The following is a 19,815-nucleotide window of genomic DNA, read 5'->3' as shown; positions in this document are numbered from 1 at the left end:
AGATAGATTATAACAAATCCTGAAAGCAGCTAATGCACTCTGTATAAAAGGGAGAGGACATTGAGTCCAAGTATAGCCTTCATTTCTACAATAAATTACCTGAACCTCCCAAATTTGTAGAAAAGTCTTTAAAAAGGACGATGCAACATAGGCGAATGAAGAATCTCAAAGACTAGACATTTTGTGAGAGTAAAGGACCAAATTGCCCCAAACTGAAACACAAAAACTCTTAGCTGGTCACAGACTTTAAAAAGTCTGGTTGGTAAACACTTAAACTTTGCAAAGATTACTTTTTTAAGTACAGAAAAAACATACCAGAAAAATGCCTGCCTGCAAAGCACCACCTCACTCACTCTCTTTCTGTAGCTGCATAAACATGCATATTCCTGGACTGTAGGAGGAAATCAGAGTACCTGGAGCAAACCCACATATGCACAGGAAGAACATGCCAACTCCACACAGAAATACTGAGAATTAAACCAGAGATCTGTATGTTGGGAGGTAAAAAGCACCAACTGCTTTATTGCCATGCAGCCTGCAAAGCACCTCCTGACGTAGCTCATGAAATTTCAGGTTGAGAACATTGTGAAAGGATACCAGAACCTATTGAAGGGTGGTTTTTATAACATATATAGGTCTAAGTTAATCGCTAGAAGAAAACACAAGCTGCCGTGTTTCTTTACAGCTGTTGGAGGTAAATCTGCTGCAGATTTTGACAACAAAAGAGTTTAAGCCCGGTTGTTTCCAACTTTTGCTTTCTAAAAAAGTAAAAAATGAGCTGAGGTGAGATTTGTGCAGATTTAAGTAAGAGTTCGGAAATTGAAAACAATAATTAACATTTAGAGAATATCATCAGTAAAAATCCACAACATCTATTATATTTCACATCTATACAAAGAAAAGTTTAAATCAAGTCTGGCAGCTCCTTTAGAAATACAGCTGGTCATTATTGGGTCTTTACTGTGTCATAAAATGACTAAATCAATGCTAGAGTGAAACTTTAATCTACTTCATTGCAGAGTGCCCCCCGGGGACCATAACAATTTTTTGATTGTGATTGGAAAGTAAAACTTTTTCTCTACTGTCCAAAAAAGAAGAAAAAAAAAGCTTACTAAAACTTCTCTTGGCAAAAGCAGTTTGAATGTTTTAGTGTGTGTAGACAGTGTTTGTCTTTACCAGGAAAAATACACATTGAAGCAACCAGTTCAAGTGAATAAAACCAGTTTGAGCTTTACTTGTTTTTTTAATGACAGAGTACTTACTGTACAAGAACAGTGACTGGTCAGCTTGGACCGTCCATAATTTTAGGTGCTCACACTGCTGGGCTGCCTTAATATTAAATCTTACGTTTCTCAACAGGAATGGGGGGTTTCACAGTGAGCTGGGAGGGTGACTCCTCGCAAATTTGGAACGTTTTGTTTCAAGTCTCAGCTATAGGAGACACAATTTATATCCCCTGTCCTCCTCCTCCTCCTTCTCCTTTCTTTTCCGAGAAATAACAGTGTTCAAATACCATAACACAGACCAATTTCTGCAAATATTTAGTCATGTTGGACTTCAAATATTGTTCTGAAATATTTCTGCCGTACATAGAAATCATAGAAGATAGGGCAAGGTTTTGAAAAAAGCTTCAGAAAATTCATAGAGCTGGCGGTTTTTAGAAAACATTGCACAAATGTGTTGAATGAGACAAAAGAGTAAAATAGCTTGATGAGAAGATTTAATGGCATTTTTGAGACATCATACAGGGATGACCAGGTGATGTATTAGTAGTAATGCAGGAGTGGGGAGATCCGTGTTGAATAGATTAATGGTCCATAAAGACAGAGTCAGGATCCCAGTATGGGTCATCAAACACTAAATTGGGGTTGTCAGATATTTATCAAAAACCAAACAAAGTTTAAAAATTATCGCTCATGGCAAATTTATGTAAACTACTGGAACAAAACATACAAATCATATGGTAAAAACAGAAAAAAAGACTTGCACAATGCGGGATATCACTTTTGGGCACAATTGTCTATAACAGGTTTTGTGAGTCTCAATGACACTACCTGTATAAACTGATTAATAAACCCATGATGATAGTTCAGGCTATTTCTAATGTCATTACACTCTTTTTTATGCGATGCTAGGGTCACAAGCTTCTGCCACTGTTATTCTGTGGGTGGAAAGATGAAAAGATTGGGAAACACTGATATACGTGTGCTTTAATGGCTGTATATGAGAATGCCAAGGTTCCATGAAATGTCTTTATGAGTCATTACATCTCTCAGCCTTTCAGTTTCATCATGACCAATGTCTCTTCCTGTGATATTACAGTTTTATATCATCTTTGTATCAATCTTTGGCTGTTATAACGAACAGAAAATGACTGGGATGAAACCATATTTGGTACTACACCTGGTGGAAAAATCCACATTTTGAACATCAAACTGGATGATTTTGTTTAATTTTCCCCCCACACCTGACTGAGGAGTACATCCATCATGCAGGACGTGTTTTGCCGAGCTGCTTTACCTTCCATCCATCTCATCCCCTCTCGTGTGCAGAGAGGAGCCATGTGGGCTCGTTTGCAGTCATCAGTACGGAGTGATTTGGGTGCAGCAGGCTCACTGCTCCTCTGACTTCCATCAGAGAAGGAGGAGGAGGAGGAGAGGGGGATTTTTTTTTTTTTTTTTTGCAGCACAACACCAGTGGTGCCAACAGTTCCATCAGCTCCACTAGATACACCGAGACACATTTGGGCAGCTCACCCTGCAACCATGGCAACAGAAGAATTTTACTAGTTGGCAGCAGCCAATAGTGGGGCACTTTCCACTCACCTCCGTCCAATAACAGAACAGCCTGCAGCCCGGCCCACCAAGAAGTGATACTGATGGCGCTAATGATTTGGAGATTGGCTAATGAAGAACAGGAGAGTAAGAGTGTGTAGGTGTGTGTGTGACTTTGTGATGCTGCAGTATCATCTGATGAAAGGATTCCCTCTCATTTAACCACATCAGTAGAAAGTAGTAGTCATTCACTCGGATGATTGTAGTCAGCAGCACCATCAGAGGAGTGAGCCCCCCGGACTGACATCTCGTTCCATCACACACACGCTCACACACACACACGCTCATACACAGGCAAATCTCAGCATGTGATCAAGCGGTTTTTAAGGGAATCAGAATATTAATTTTATTCTTGCCAGAAAGAACAAAGCACATACCAATGTCAGCTGTCAATAAAGTCATTTATTATTTCACACAATGGATAACATGAACAACTTCAACTGTAGTTCTTCTTAATAAGTGCTCAACGCTGCCAGCCAACAGAAGGGTAGCAAAAAATGAGCGTTTCTTTTTGAGGAAAAGAAGTTTTTTTTTTTTTAAATGAACCTACAAGATCATGAAAGGTAAAACATGACCAAAAGCATGCCAGCAGACATGGATATACATATATTACATGTATATATGTGCTTAAGACATATATCTGTATGCTGGCAAATGCAAATACAAAATATATGTGTACATTTACACATATATACCGTGAGGGATATATGCATATGCATGCGCATCTAGTATTTACTCTATATGTCAAATATTTGCAGTTTTTAATATTCATACAATGTACAAAAATGCCTCATGAATTAAAAAATCCATTACAAAAAGAAACATATCAAACAATGTACAAGTCTTGCTTCAAGGTCAATTGAAATTCAACTTGTCTAAAATATTTATGCATACAATCAAATTTAGCATGCAAATCAAGAAAACCCACTCTAGAAAAAGGTTCAAATACACTATGTATACAAATTAAAATATGCCCACGCGGTTAGAAGAGCTCACTTTGTGCTCTACAGAAGTACATTTATTGGTTTTCTCAATGCTTCATCTGCACTTTTCTGTTTTTAAAAAACATTATAGCTCAGAATGGGGAAACATACACGGTGAGGACAACAATGTACAGTACATTTATTTAGTTTCTGCTTCACGTGACCTTGACTCCATGTGTGGGACACTCATCCCTGCATGCTACACTGGGAATGAAGGGGTGATCAAAGGTTTTGGTGCCAGTATCTCTTATTCTAGCTGCTTTACTGAAACGGTTCAGACAGTGAATACACGACTAACACTAATGTAAGCTCAAACGCTGCTGTGCTGCCCTCGGTGGCAGAACCAAAGACGAGCTCGAGGATGCTTACATCAGGGTTCAGCCGTGCCCACCGGTCCAGACTGGCCGCTAACATCAGTGACCCCTTTTCTCAACCACATCCCCTCTGCAGTCTCCGCGCAGAGTGAAAGCTCTGGATTTGGACAATACTTGTCAGTGTTAGAAGGCACCGGAGCATCGGCTGGTAGGAGAGAGACAGACAGACAGGACAGACTATCTACCCGGGGGCCGTTTCACTCCAGCATCAGAGACCACTACCTGACCACAGGAGTAAAACAGGCCCACATGTAAAGATCTAATCTTCACCACAAACAGACTGCAGACCCACCGAAAGTCATCCAGCAAAGCAAGGTTAAGCACGCTATAACATTAGGTCGAGAGTATTTTTGGCTGTTTCCTCTGAGAGCTCCCCCCTCCCCATCCCTTACACACCACCCCCACCGCTCGCTCGCTCTTCACGCTACGAAGCCGCACCAACTGGCTGCAGGCAAAGTAGCTAAAAGTCAACTGGGATATTTTTGGTCGAGTACACTACAATGGGGCTCTAAGAACTTTGAAACTGTGGTAAGGCAGACTTTAAAAAAATTTTTTATCTTTTTTTGTAATTTAATGAGATGAGATGGTGCAATGATTGTGGAATTTATCAAAAATAAAATCACATCATTTTAGTAACTTTTGGATGTTTTCCTTCGGTCTTGAGCAGTCTTGACGGAGACAGATGGAGTGCTGTGGTTTTAGGAGCCTATCTCAGAGTAGCTGGGCTTAACTATCCATGCAGGATGTACATAGTAACACTATTTACAACAAACACGTCAATACTGTAGTTTTACATCTGTTTAAGGCTGTACTGCATAGGGCGGCAGTAACTATAGTATAGTTTTCTTGAGCTGATAGTCTCTTTCTGCACATATTATTACTGGTAGTATTCATAAATCTTGTGACATGGATTCATTTTCTTTAGTTATTAAGACCACTTGTTTCTCTTTGTCGAAGGGTGGACCCAGAACACTAATTTCTTTAAGGTCACTGCCAGATATGGCCTGATGCATAGCAAACAACGCGTGTTTTCATGACAACTGCCTCTGTTCCTCTTTTGCCAGATGTTTAACCAGTTATGTCGTAAATATCTTGTTCCAATCCTGGGAAAAAGTAAGAGATGTTCAATTATACATAAGACAGTCATTATCTCCGGACAGAAGCACATCTGACACAGTGGGTTTTTGTGTTTCCACTGCTGCAGCACAGCAGTAACTAGGTCAGGACATGATGTGTGTTTAATACTGTAAGTCCAGCCCCTCTAGCTCTGGCGTGAGGATATGGGTCAGAAAACGAGGAGGAAGCTGGGAGACAGGCGGACTCAGAGGATGCTGATGACGGAAGCTGTGAAGGGACACAGGCAGCGTCAGGGTTCTGATGACTAAGACACATTATGCACAATCATGAAGATTTCGGGTCGCTCTCTGGGGCACTCTTTGTCGCTTTCCATTCCTCGAGTCGAATGCAATCAGTGATAGAAAGAAACATAAGGCACAAGCTGAGCTGCTGCAACTGAGAATGCCACCCCCATCGAAAGAAAACGGAATCTCCTGAAACCAAAAAGTTGCCAAAAAAAAAACAAAACACTGATCCATTGCTTATATTCTGAAATACTTGTCTGGGCAAATTCCAACAACTACCCAATGCCACATATACTGTAAAAAGAGTTTAACAAAGGCTTGACTTATTGACACAAACTTTTAAATGGCTACATTCTACAGTGCACATAGGAATGCTTTACATTGCTGAGAACATGATGGAGAGTTTGTTAAACTCTGATCCTAGATACTGTCACATCCTCACGACAAATACTGAAACTTTGGTTTCTAAATCTAAATACTGGATTCACTTTCCAAAAATATTTCCAGGGAGAAGAATTTAAAAACAGGTTAAGTAGAAAGACAAGATTTAGCTTTACTTTTTTTTTTTCTTTTTTCTTTTTCAAAACACTGAATGTGAGCCCTCTTTTGCTGAACTGTCCAATCGCGATTCAGACTCAGGCTTGGGTTTTTATGGCTGCGCAGCCTGCATATACGAATTGATTAAAATAATGCATGCTCTCTGGAGTGGACACCCAATCCAGCAAGCGCCAAAAAATATAAGGCTAGAACAAGCGTTTAAGTGCTGCATTTGATTGATGCAAGTGAATGTTTTTTTTTAAATAGTGCATTTAACAAACTTTACCAAAAATACACCCAAACATCCCCCTTTTATGCAATGTCCCCCGATATAAACACAATAATGAATGTATGAATGAATATTTGTTTTTTTTTTTCCTCTTCTGTCTGAAAACAAACTTGTCTCGAGTCACACCCATGTCTGTTTTTTGGTTATAAAACAATACACACTTTCATTGTCTATGATACAACAATTCTATTTAATATACTGTATGCCGGTACACATCTATGAGCTGGTTTCCCATTGTACAAGGCAGGCAACAGTGGACTTTATGTCTATGTACAGTCTGGGACAGTCTCCTCATCCACCGTATTGCCTTTATTTGCTGCCCAGGACAGGCCTGAGCAGGTTAGGGAGAGATACACGACTCACGGGGTAAATCAAGGAAGCTCAAGGACTGAAGATGCTAAACATCAGTAGGAGCAAATAAGGAGAATAAAGCAGAGCAGCAGACATCAAGGAGTGCTAACAAAAACTGCGGAGAGTGTCAAGCAGAGAAAAGGAGCTGCCAGGAAGTACAAGTTACTTCTAAGAAAATTTGAAAGGTACTGAAAAAACACAGGTGGCTTATTTACTGATGTATTATCCCACATGTCTTTGACAAACTTCCTCAGAAAGGCAAAAAAATAAAATAAACAGAGCTGCACAGTTTTATATAACCATTCACCCCTCCCCTTGCTGGTAAATATATGGCTAACGCCACATTCAGATACTGTATCATAAAGTACCATACACATCACTGTATCAGATACATAAAGAATCACATAAAATCCTACTCTATCATAAGTACCACACACTTTTATAGCATCAGATTCGGTATCAAATAGTACCATATAGTGCCATTGTAAATGAAGGTCCAATGAATCTTTAAAAGGCCCATGTATGGTCGAGTTCTGGTTGGGGGGAAGTCTTCCTCCTGCTCCCCAATACCGCCACTCTGTCCATGGTGCTCCTCGCAACACATCAGAAAGGAGAAAGCAGTCAAAGTGCATCAATAGTCCCAAACTGAAGGGAACTGCATCTGATAGGCTTGAGTCAGCACCGACTCTGTTAACTGCTCTCTGTTCAGTTTTATTGGCTGGTAGGAGACCATAGTTCGTCCCTGCTGTGACCTCTGCCTCTGCGTTTGCCCTCTTTAGCAGGTGGAGGTACAGATCTCGCCTGATGCACCACGTTCTCAATAGCTGCTGAGATGGAATCGTGACCGGAGTGCTCCTGAGTCTCGAGGGTTAAGCTCGGCCTGAGGCTCTGCCTACCTGGCAGGTTATCACACCTCTCCAGGACGGGCATCCCCAAAGTCCTCCCGTCACTCCTCCTGCTGGCCACCATGTCCAAACCTCGACCGTCGGCCCAGTTTTCTTCCCTCACGTTGACCGGCTCCAGTTCCTCTATGGGTTGTTTTCGGGGCCGCCCGGGCCGCCGTTTGATGACATTATTTCCTGTTTTGGCTTGTCGCTGCAGACGCTTGGCACGGAGGATCTTCTGCACATGATCAAAGTTCAGAGAATGCATCCTCCTGACGTCCTTCTGGATCTGTTCCACCTCGTGACGTTTATACCTCCGCTTACCGGTAGCACCTGGGAGAGGAGAACAGAAAAAGTGAGGTGTGGAGTCATGATGTAAACAAATAGCAAAGCATGGCATGTGAAGAAACAGAAGGTTTCGTGAGAGCAGAAAAAGTAGGAAAGAAATTGTATAATTTAGCTCATGGAGAGAATGTCTTTTTTGCCTCAAGAGCTTCCTGCTAATTTTGAGATATTCATGTAAGCTTTTCAAAGCCCAGCTGAGCCAGGAGAGCAGATCCTATCCTGTAATTGTCTATTAGAGAGCAGAGAGAAGAGGGGAGAGGAGGAGATCCAATTCTGTTTGCAGGAAACCCAAAGAAATGTGTCCTTCAACCATTTAATATGTCGCCGCACAATAACAACCCCGTGCATCTGGAGCACAGGCTGCCAAAAAGCCAAACACGCACACTCCAGAACAAACACACATCCAGCGTCTTATCCACAGACCCACATAGACATAAATACAAAAATGCACATGTGCATACTCGCACAGGCACAACATGCAGAAATAATGAATTCAGCAGTTCAGAATGGCTGAGCAGAAGAAACTCGAGCCATATTGTTTCCTTCACACTGATGAACTGGGCAGTTTGCCCTTTGCATGCTGTTCTATCTTTTCTCTTTCCCCCCCCTTTCCCATCAGTCTCATTCTTTTCTCCTTTCCACTCTTCATGGGCGGCAATATGCTGCTCTCTCATTTTCAATTAAACTGGTAACACTGCACCATTTCATTTCCGCCTTCATTTCAGAAACCGCTTCCTGATCTTGGCGTGTTTCAGTCCTTCGTTTTGTTTCCCATCTTTGTCCCATTTCTTAACCCCCCCACCCCCCAACCACATCCACCCACCCACCACCCTCCCTCCCCACCCCTCTCCTCCCTGTCTGGGCACTGTTCCCGGGGCTCAGAGTGAACAACAGCCAAAATGGAGGAAAAGCACAATCAGCCTCTGGTCCCCAAACATGTAACATGCTTGGTCTTTTTCTTCTTTGCTTTTATTTTTGTCCCTGGGCTCCTTAACCGTGCCCTTTCTTTTGCTCCAAAATGCTCTTGCTGAGGTTTAGCTGGTTTCTGTAGTGCTCCAACGCTTGATGTCCGCATTAAACTGAAGGAGGTCTCAATATTATTCATCAAAATATGCCTGATGAGTAAAAGGTGATGCACAAGGAATGGAGAATGAGCCCACTGATGTCAGAAAAACAGTCTTGATTAGTTGTATTATTAAAAGAAGGGACTCACAGAGACTATTTATTTCAGCTCTTCTGTGCTAGAGAGTGTTGCTTTATTTTTGTCTTCAACATATTGCCCTAAAAATAAGTTAAATTAATTAAATTAAAGTCAGCAAGCTTTCCTAGAAGCAGTTCCCTATTTTTGTCTTCTTCAAAACATTCCTCCTTTACTAGACAGTGAGTTGTTTTATCAGTCAGTATTTTGGTACATTTAAACCCAAAGTGTATGCCCACTGTTATCACAGCAGCTTTTGCACTCATGCATATCATCACACGCTGCCATTCATAGTAAGAACCATGTTTTCACTGTTAAAGTGTTGGACAGGATATTGACAAAAATGATGGGCCAGATCTGAGCCAGACTAACAACTCACAGCGTTTCTGGACAGCATCCTTGGATGCTTTTGTGGTGCTGTGTGTCCTTCACTCTGTCTGAGCTGAACTCTGAAATCCACTGATAACCTCTGAGCCAGGTCTGGGGCGTTTCATGTTCTATTTCATTTAAGTCTGTTCAAGTAGCACGGTGTCCACGGATGCATTTTAGGAGGCTGCAACTCCAGCTGTTGTTAAAACAGCAATAAGTGATTCAATCCTTCCTATTTACAGATGCAGTTATGTTTCAGCAAAGTGTTAAATGTTCAGAAAACTTCCATTTTCCTTTTCCTTATTGGCAAAGAGTTAAAAAAAAAGATTCCCCAACACAGATTTTGTTCTGTGCAAAGCCTTGTTGTAGACAAGCAAATGGTCAAATTAGCCTTTGGTCTTAAAAACAAAACAACACATCATTTTATAACTAATATTTAATATTTAATTAAAAAGAAAGTGATTTTAAATGATTTTGGCTTTTAATCATCATAGACCTCTGGCAATCAGTGCAATTTTAGGGCATCTAATTTTAATTGTTTACTTTTTCATTTCTCCTTGTCATCTTAGATGCATTATAAAGTGAAGATAGAGTTTTAAATTGTGATATGACACAAAAGTAAGCCTCTGTCTGTTGTAAAACTAAGAGGACATCCTTGTTGTCGCTCAAGAATTCAGAATAGGCAGTGAAATTAGTTACAGCAGAAAGCACTAAGTAGTGGTAGTTTATGAGGTGTGCACTTACACACACACACACACACACACACACACAACAAAGTAGCAGAATTTATGAGCTCCATACATGGAACATAAAACTGGTGACCTTCAGCAGTGCGAGGGGCTGTCCAGCACTGAGGACCTGTTTCTCTGTGGAACAGGAAGTTTCATCTGAACGGAGGAACATGCCCACATCCACGCTCTGTGTCACTGCTGAGATTTGACTTCTGACAGAATCAAATCATCATTTAAGTGTTTGAGTGTTGATGGAAGCCATGTGACTTGTCCTGTGTGCTGGACTTGTCTTTCTTGCCTCATTCCAGATGTTTTACATATTGATTTTTATCCTCCAGCAGATTTTCACTTTCGACTCTTTTTGTCTCTCTCGTTTTCATGTGCACATGATTTTCTTGTCTTCTCAAACTGTGTTCTTGTTTCTTTTCTCTTATTTGTATAAAAAAGGCATGTTTAAAGGTTATATTATATAAATTATATTATATACCACTTTTCGCTGTATCAAAATAAAACTGCACTTGACAGCAAATAAAGGAATAAAATAATTAATTTACTAAATCCAAACGTGCTTTTGAGTAAATACCTTTATGAGAAAGTGTTGTGAGACTTGATAAGTGCAGAAACAAACACAACACCCATGCATAAAAAGTAAAACAATTACTGCAGGATCAAATAATAAGGATTTCACATCTGTCCCATGTTATGGGTGTTGTTTTTTTCTCAATTTTTAAATCTATGCAAGTACATTTGTGCATGTGCAAGTGCGCACAGCAACCTTCACATGCACACGTGCCTGTGTTTTAATTGGACTAAAGCTGTGAAGTGAAGCAGTAAGTCATGCTAGAAGAGGGGCAGGGGAAATGGGGAGTAGAGAAGGTAATCTTGGACCGGGGGGTGGGGTGGGGAGACAGGGGCAGAAAACAGAAAAGCAAGAAGCAGGGAAAAAAGAGAGCAAGAGGAAAGAGGGGAAAAAACTCTGAGTATGGATGTGAGAACTGAAGGACTGAGGGAAAGAAAGAGCAAGAACTGCAGAAAATTGAAAAGGTAAGAATGCACAGTCTAGAAAAGGTACAATAATGATAATATGGATAAGGTGGGGTGAGGGGCTGTGTATATGAGTCATCCGTCCTAGATCCCCTGGGGTGTGTGTGGGGGGGGAGGTATTCTAACCGAGCCCCTGGCTTCTCCTCCCCACCACTGGACGAGGCCCCAGTCATTAAACCCCTGGCTGCCAGCCAGCTCTTTTAACACAGGCAAGAGCCTTTTACGGCATGTCTGTAGAAAATAAATCACAGTGTGTGAATAATATATCTCTGGCGAAGGCATTGGCAGGAGAGAAGGGGGAGAGGGAGGAAGGGGGGGAGGACGGAGAGATTGGTGAATTATAGTTGTCTCCATCCATGCATTACGTTCACTTTATCCCCAGCCAGATGTGTTCAAAGACAGCAGAATACAGAATGTAACAAATTGCACATTACTCTGGTGGTGAGAATGTGGAATGTGTTTTCCTGTATGCTCTAGGTTCTGATAATGCTGTGCATAGCATATTTATAAATAGGAATGTTCTTTACAGGTCTTATAGGGCTTTATTTAAAATTGGAAATCCCTATTATCTCTGCCTAAAACCTACACAACCAGCAGAGAACAGACACCCATTATCGCTGAGATAAAGCCTTATCTCAATCTGCATATTAATAATCCTACAAAACCTTGGAGGGTTGAGATCATATATGGCTGTTTTATTTTTACATGTGTGGATTATTGCAAATACAGATAGACTGTTGGACCTATTTGATGCAACACAGCAGGTTGTGCTTTGTTGTTTTGTGTAGGCATTGTTCCCTCTCATCACTGAACTGGGACTGGTTGCAGGAAATGTCACCCATATTTAGTTTGTAAACTCACTGGCTAAATGTGACTCAATGTTACAAAAAATATCAGTGTTACATTTTTGATTAATATATGTTAAAAGGAATTATGCTTGTAGTTTTTTTTTAATTGCTATGTGTAAAGAATGACATTAATAAGAGTATGCCTGCTTATGTTTCATGTCAGAAACTTTTCAGATGAAAAGTCAGAATATTTATTGCAAAGGACCAATAAGATGTCCCATGGTAGCTAGTTCCACAAAGTAAGCAACACATTTAACTATGTAGATTGTGTCAAAATAAATAAAAAACAGTGAACAGTTTCAGACTGTGAGCCTGTGCCTGTTGTAAGTAAATTTAAAAAATACTCCTATGAGGTTCTTACCAGTGAGCGAGGAACTGGAACACTTTTGCATCTGCTCTGGTTCTTGCCTGGCCGTTTGAAACGACATTAAGCCCTGATCTCCAAAGACAGTGAGCCTTGTCCTTCTGCTCCTCTCAACACACTCGTCCTCTTGTAACCCGGAAAAGAGGTCAGAAGCTGACTCCGACCGCTGTGATTGGCTGCTGTAGCTGCTCATGAAGCTCTTCACAGGCTGTGCAGCCTGATGGGAGTGAAACTGACTGTCAGCGAGAGAGTGTGTGGACAGTTGGTCCGACTCAAAAATCCCCAGGCCGGATCCCAGGTTGGAGCTTCTAGTGTTGCCCTTCTGCTTCTCCAGATGCCTTGAAGAACTCTGACTGCCCAAGTCTCTCCTTTCGCTAAGCATACTGAGACGGGCGTTGGTTTTAGCTCCACTGAAAAGTCCACCCAACTCCTGCCGGTCTCGTGGAGAAAGAAGGGGTTCGTCCTTGTGCTTATGTTTATGCTTGTGCTTTCTTTTATGGAGACGGACCCCTGCAAGCCCACTTGCACCACCATTGCCCAGGGATCCCAGTCCCTCTGCTCTTACAGTGGGCCCCTGGAGGGGACCGCTAGTGCTGCGAATCTTACCCCCCACCTGCAGCTTTGAGTGTCCACTGGAGTGGAAAGCCTTGGGAGGAGGAGGGATAGCAGGCCTCATGAAAGGAGATGGAGGTGCAGGTCCAAGTGAGTGGTGGGGCAGGTAGAATGGGGGAGTGGGAGGGAAGTAGCCCAGGTTCAGAGGAGGTGCGTAAGGCATTGCATACGGTGCTGCATAGTAATTTCCCCCTCCCAGCGGAAAACCGTATCCTTGAACAAAAGGTAGTTTTGATGTGATTGGCTCGCTGGCTTTGGCTGGACGACCACGTCTCCTTTTAGCCTTCAGATCGGCACTCCGGCGGAGATAAGAGCCTGAATCACAGGGGTAAGTGTCGTAGCTAATCGGGTAATAATGATGAAAGTTGAGCCGGAAAATGGAAGGATACGGATGCTGGGGGTAGCAGGCGTATTGTCTGTGAGACACGCGTAACTGCTGGAGTTTTAACACAACCTACAAGAAGGTCAAAAGCAGAGGAAAAAAAAGAGAAAAACACTCTTTAGTAAGCCTGTACATTGCAATGACCAATCAAAGAATAAAGACATGATTTATCGTGTTGTATCTGACCTCTTCCAGTTCAGAGAGAAAGTGAAGGTGATCTCGGCTCTGTAAACACTTCCTCTTTCTCCGATGATGTTTCTGCTTCTTTTCCTGCTGTGACAGGTAGTTATCCACAGCGGTAACTTGCCGTTCACAGCGTGTTCTGCTGTTTCTGTTGGATGCATCCAGAGCTGCAGCCTCCGGAGACTCAAACCCACACAAGTCAAATGAGTACCTGCATGAGCACAGCAAAAATCACATTCAACTATAACATCTAGGAGTATTTATCAGTCCAGTAGATAAATTAATAAAGATTCAAGAAAATAAAATGGGTATAAAGTAGAGCACTGCACCTGCGACGTGAGGCAGGACCCTTTTCAGTTTGATCTGACGTGCTGTTGTTGTCTGTCCCAATCCCACTGTCACTGGGGATAGTCTCCTCGCTGTGGGACTCACTGATGGGAGACAGGGTCACCTCTTTCACTGATGCCCCCTCTGATAGGTGGGAGGGTGAATTAGCCAGAAGGCGAGGAGGAGAAAGTTTCCAACCCCCTGAGAGAAAGCTCCTGCCTGGTGGTTTAGAAGGTAGGGCTGAGATGGGCTGCAAACTGGGCATGGTGGCATCAACGTTGGCTCTTAGAGATGGAGCACTTGAAGTGGGAGATGAGTTGGTGGAAGGCACTGCAGGACTATCATAAAGACTGGACATGGAGATGGACATTGGTGGCTTGTCCCTAGTAGTTTTGAGGAGCATGGAGCTTTGTGTTTCTGATCTGGGTTTCCGCCCTCTCTTCTTTCCAATGTATATGGTACCTCTCTTGCTCACATTGATCTGTTTTCCCAATCGGGCCTCAATAGTGGTCGCCATGGCACTCATGGCTGAGGTGACAGGAGCTGAGGGTGACTTCAGAGCCAGAGAGCCATTCTGACCGGACCCTGAAAGGATCTCATTCAGGATGCTCTGCATTTTCCCGAGCTTTGTCTTATTCATTGACCTGGAATGGCCCCTGCCACGCTTTACTTTCAGACTGTTAGAGCTGTCGTTAGAAGTTAAGGAAGCCATCTGCACTAATGTGGTCAGAGCATGCGTCTTTCTCCTGCGGTTTAGTCCTGCAGAAGTGTCCTTTGTCAGCGGGCTCGGAGGTGAAGTGGAGGTGCCCTCATGAATGGTCTCAACTGTTAGGAGAGGCTGTTTCTTTGGGCGTCCTCGTTTTCTCTTAATGGGAGCGTGGACAGTTAGGCTGTCAATGTTGGTGTAGAGTGGGCTAGAGGGGGTGATTGGGAAAGCAGAGGGTGGATCTGCTAGCACTGAGGGACTACCCAGGTTGTCCCTCTGAGGTGATGTGAGACTGGTATGAGTTTTAGCTTTCAGGTAGGACCATCTGTCGTTGGGCTTGATTGGTTTGGAATTGACTGCAGAACTACTGCTGTTGCTGGGGCTAGGACTCAGGTCAGCTCTGCGTCTAGGGCTTGGACTTGGGCTAAGGCTGGCCCTGGGTTTAGGGCTAGGAACAGGACTGATGCTACCCCTAGACCTGGGACTGGGGAGTTTGGGGTTTGTGTTAAGAATAGGTTTATTAATATGATTGTATGTAGGCTCTCTGAGTTTCAGGGTGTCTGTGACAGTCTTCGGACGACCCACAGTGTTCTTTTTCACCCTGGTTGCACTCTGATCTGACTCCTGGTCAGGCCCACTTGGAACTGCCTCTCCTCTTTCTGCTTTGTCTGCCCACTCTCCTTTGTCCCTCTTATCACCCTTATCTCCCCTCTCTGCTTTTTCTATCCGTTCTGTGCTACCATCAGCCTGACTTTTAAGACGAGAATCATTTTTGTGAGTCTCTGTCTTGTGTGCTACTTTGGGTTCTGGAGGTCCACCCTGGAGTTTCTCAGTAGCATCCAGAGTCTGAAGCTGCAATTGCTCCTCCAAAGGAAAGGACTCATCAAACGAAGGCCTCCTCCGCCTCTTTCTTCCTTTCCCATCCTCTGCCAGTACGGGCATCCCTCTCTCCTCTTCATCGCCTCTCCTTCCAGCATGTGTTTGCTCTCGCTGTTCTTTTCTCTGTTCCTCTCTTTCTTCGCGGAGCTGCTCAGCTGTGTCTTCTTGTCTGTATTTCTGCCTCTCTTCTGAATTACCTGGACTCTCTGATCTTCCTTCTGGCTGCTTCCCCCAGTGCGTATCAGCACCGTGGGGATTACAGAGCACCTTCTGAGAGTCCTTCCTGCCATACTTCCTCTTGATGTTCCCAAAGAGCTGTTCGCTGACTTCTTGCAAACCCTTACCCCTGGAGATATACATAAATAGAGAATATAGTTAGAATAAAAGAAAAAAGAATGTTTCGTACCTTCACAACTCAATCAGCAAAGATACAGGCAACTCCTATTTTTTTGTTTCATCCAACATAAAGCATAACTCTACCTGCTCAGAGAGGTAAGGTTGAGAATACTGGCATCTGTAACCACTGGCAACTGCAAGTCTGGGGTCATGGATCTCTGAGGTGAAGGGCTTTGTGTTGCTGTTCGTGAGTAGAGTTGCGTTGGATCAAGCATAGAACTTCTACCTGCTCCTGGCAAATCTCCAGCTGGCTCAGAGTCTGCCGAATGGACTGGGGATGAAAAAGGTGCTGTAGACGAAATCCACTCTGGACTGATTTGGTGTTGTTGTGTATTCATATGTTGGAATTTTTGCGTGAGGCTGTGCTGCGTTGGCTGTGTGTTCGAGAGAGTGTGTGCAGAAGGAAGGGAGCTGCGAAGCTGGTGTTTGGGCAGAGTGTGATCTCCCAGAAGTTGTAGAAGGCCTCCTTCTCGCTGCTCCGGCATTCTGAACTGACGCTCATACGTCTGGAGACAACAGAAAAAAGAAACAAACGGGTTACTACACACCAACTGCAATCACTTGACAGCTTTATATAGCTGCAGACAAATGAGATAATGATAGTGTGATCAGAAAACTATGACAACTCCGTTTCCTGTTTACACAAGCATCAAAAAGTCTTCACAGAAAGATTACATGTGCAGCACAACAACCAGTTTAGGGTAGATTTTCCTTTTGTAAGCACATTTTAAATTAACGAATTGTTGTGCTCTGAAATGGCATTCATCTCTTTTTGCTGCAGAACTAAAGATTTTAATACGTCTTTTGTGCATGAGTGAACAATGTGCAACAAAACAAAGGGCTTGTTTACAGAGCAATTAAATTCCTGTGGCAAGGATGTTGCATGCTGTGAGAGCAAGGGAGGGATGTCTGAATAGACACAGCGTTATTATGCACAGTAGCTTAACACAGTCACGTCTCTGCCCTAGATCTAGACATTTCGTCATGTATTGTAGTTATTTTGTCTTTCTTTACAAAACAGATGCCTAAAACTAAAGGGAAAAAATAGTTTTTTTTAAAAATGTCAAGTCAATTGCTGCCCGTACATAACTGCATGAGCAATATTTTCATATACTGTATTAGACAAGAAAATCCTGCTTAATGTATCACTGCTGCATAATCAGTGTGCTGCTGGAAGATGAGAAATAGAGCAGCGGATGGCCTTTGTGGTTTAGCCTGTTATTAACAGACTCAGTATGATGCAACAAGACACTGCTCTGCTGCACAGCAGGGAGATGTAACCTAACCACAGGCTCGCCTCTCATGCCTCTCATAGTCATGTACACACAGGAGAGCAAGTGCACTCACACACACAGACACACACACTTCAGCACATTTTAAAGGCTTTTCGAAATCCTAGTTTTATATGCATTGATACAAAGCACTACTGTATGAACAAATGTACAAACACAGACTCATGCACACAATAATTAAACTGACTTATAGGACAGTGTACATATTTGGATACCCTCTATCTTTCTCTTTGCTAATATTTCAGGGATCCCAGTCCCTCTCCTCTTACAGTTGGCCCTTAGTTTCTGACTCTTTTGTCTGTTTTTTGTATTACTTTTTCTACTGTCTTTCTACAGTCAGCCATCAAACAGTGAGAGCTGTTTCCACACTGTTTGTAGATGTGTTTATTGACCAGATGCAAACTCACAAGTGCAGAAAATGCTCCGCCATGGTGTACTATAGCTCTCGTGTGCATAAAAAGACTCCAAAGCAAACACTAAGTAGTGTAAATGATTAACAAATCCGGAAAAAGCACACGCGCCCGTATTTACTGTATCTCCTAAACACAAAGCTCAGCTATTGTAAAGTGTGTTCATGTGCACATGGTGACACCAGAGAAGAGACTCGGTGAGTCCAAAGAGGAATAAGATGACAGAAACCCGATACCCACTTGGTTTCTCATTTAACCTGTCCTAGAATACCTGCTGTTTCAGGTTAAAGAAGGGCACAGAAGACAGACAGGGAGATGGAGGGGAGTTTTAAAGTGAGACAGACACGCAGAAACACATAATAAATACATCCTCCCCATTGACCACAGAGCAACCACAGAGAGATAATAAAGAGAGGAGGCACGGACACCATTCCCACTACAGATAAAAGAGCAAAGGAGAAAAGAAAGGAAAAAAATATTAGAAATAACCCTCACCTCTCCCCTCCTCCCTTTTTCCGGTTGCGGCTGGGTTATGTTGGCACCAGTTCAGCTTTTTGTTCTTAGTTTCCTCCCTGCTACCTCCCTCTCCTTCATCACCCCTCCTCTATGCCTTTCTCCACGAGGCATTTCCAGGGAAAATGCATGCACTGTCTCATATTCACACAAGCACATGTAAATAGTGGCCATAAAAACTGAAGCTACCGGTACTTGTATCTGTGTTTTAGTCAACAAAGTGGGAAGAAAATCAGCACTGTCCTTACCTTTTCCAAACACGGTCATGCGTAACCGCTTACACAAACTGACAAGCTCACTTTGAATAATCTTGATATTTTAAAATAAATTTTTCTTGCGCAGATAATATTCTAAATTGCTCCTAATTAATCGTGATGGAGGGTTTTTTTATCATTCCTAACCCTGCAATGCTACACCAGCATTAAAGAAAAGCATAGCTGTGCAGAAAAATAAATAAATTTTGTTGTTCATACATTGCCCACTCCTGCCTTGTCCTGAGTGAAAAGGCCATCATCCTCTCTGTGTGTTACTGTACAGCTGCAGTAGGGGGCAGCGTTCAGGAAATTAGGAAATCAGCACAAGCATGGACTCTGACCTTTATGCAGCTCACAAGCACAGGACTTATGAGACTTCAACCTTTCCCACACTGTCCTTCATCTACGAGCAACAACCAGGTGAAAAAGATAAGGATAAAGATCCCTAACGCATGTTTAGTCCTCAACTTAACTCGTGCACTCTCCTTCCTATGAGTGCACAGCTTTGTCACCGTAGTTTAACAACTATTTCTGAGATGCTTTAACACTGTTGGATTCAGCCACATAAAGGCCCAACACCTGAATGCTGGTGGATCTGAAGCTCCACATTCCTTTCTGGTGGTGATATAACCATCAGATAAGGTCAGAGCGCGGCAGCAGAAGAGGTCATGGATAATATGTGACTAAGTGCTGCAAACACACAACTTAAAAGGCACTTTTTTGCAAATGAGTCAGCATAAATTTACTGACAAATATGTGGGTGTGTGTCTGAACGCGTTGCACTCAGAAATTGAAGTCTGGATGTAAAGTACTGTTCTTTTTCCAGTTTGTTCAAAGGGAAGGGGGATGAGTTGAACTTCTTCCTTTTGCAAACACGAAGTGACTGAACTATTATACAGGCAAAGAACACCCTAAACAGGCACACCCAAATCTCCCAAACCGCCACACACATGCACACGTAGAGCCCAGAGCAGGCATGAACACAAAACTCCATGCCCAGACGCACACAAACACGCTGCCCTTCAAATAGTTTTTCGCAGTCTTTTATTTGGCAGCACGCCCAGCGGTTTGAGTGTTTCATTTTTTCCCTGTGTATGGAACTGGGCAGCTGTCCAGACAGACACACAAAGAGAAGGAGAGGGGGGAGAGAAGGAGGAGGGGGGGGTTCCTAAAAGAATGAGAACAGCAGAGAGGGAGGGGATGCAGAAAAACAAGACGAGAGGTGCCTAGACTTGTTTACCGCTGGTTCCCTCTGAAACGTTATGATTGATATGATCCTGTCTTTTTCCCTCGCTCTCACTTTGTAACACACACACACACACACACACACTCTCTTGGTTTTGACACTG

General features: G+C 42.8%; 1 protein-coding gene across 1 annotated transcript in view; it reads right to left on the bottom strand.

Moving 5' to 3' along the window:
* Nucleotides 1–3,216: 3,216 nt before the first annotated feature.
* The window catches only part of setbp1 (SET binding protein 1), a 36,398-nt gene continuing 19,799 nt past the window's right edge, over nt 3,217–19,815 (bottom strand). Inside the window, exons 3-7 of the mRNA XM_017413774.3 lie at nt 16,082–16,503; nt 14,019–15,947; nt 13,693–13,900; nt 12,510–13,578; nt 3,217–7,946 (exon numbers count right to left, since the gene is read on the bottom strand). Of these exons, the coding sequence (XP_017269263.1) occupies nt 7,441–7,946; nt 12,510–13,578; nt 13,693–13,900; nt 14,019–15,947; nt 16,082–16,503 (4,134 nt within the window). The 3' untranslated portion in view covers nt 3,217–7,440. The remainder of the gene's footprint in view (nt 7,947–12,509; nt 13,579–13,692; nt 13,901–14,018; nt 15,948–16,081; nt 16,504–19,815) is intronic.

The sequence above is a fragment of the Kryptolebias marmoratus genome, linkage group LG1 (genome assembly GCF_001649575.2).
Source record: "Kryptolebias marmoratus isolate JLee-2015 linkage group LG1, ASM164957v2, whole genome shotgun sequence".
Classification (NCBI taxonomy): Eukaryota; Metazoa; Chordata; class Actinopteri; order Cyprinodontiformes; family Rivulidae; genus Kryptolebias; species Kryptolebias marmoratus.
This window is presented reverse-complemented; position numbering and strand designations above follow the sequence as displayed.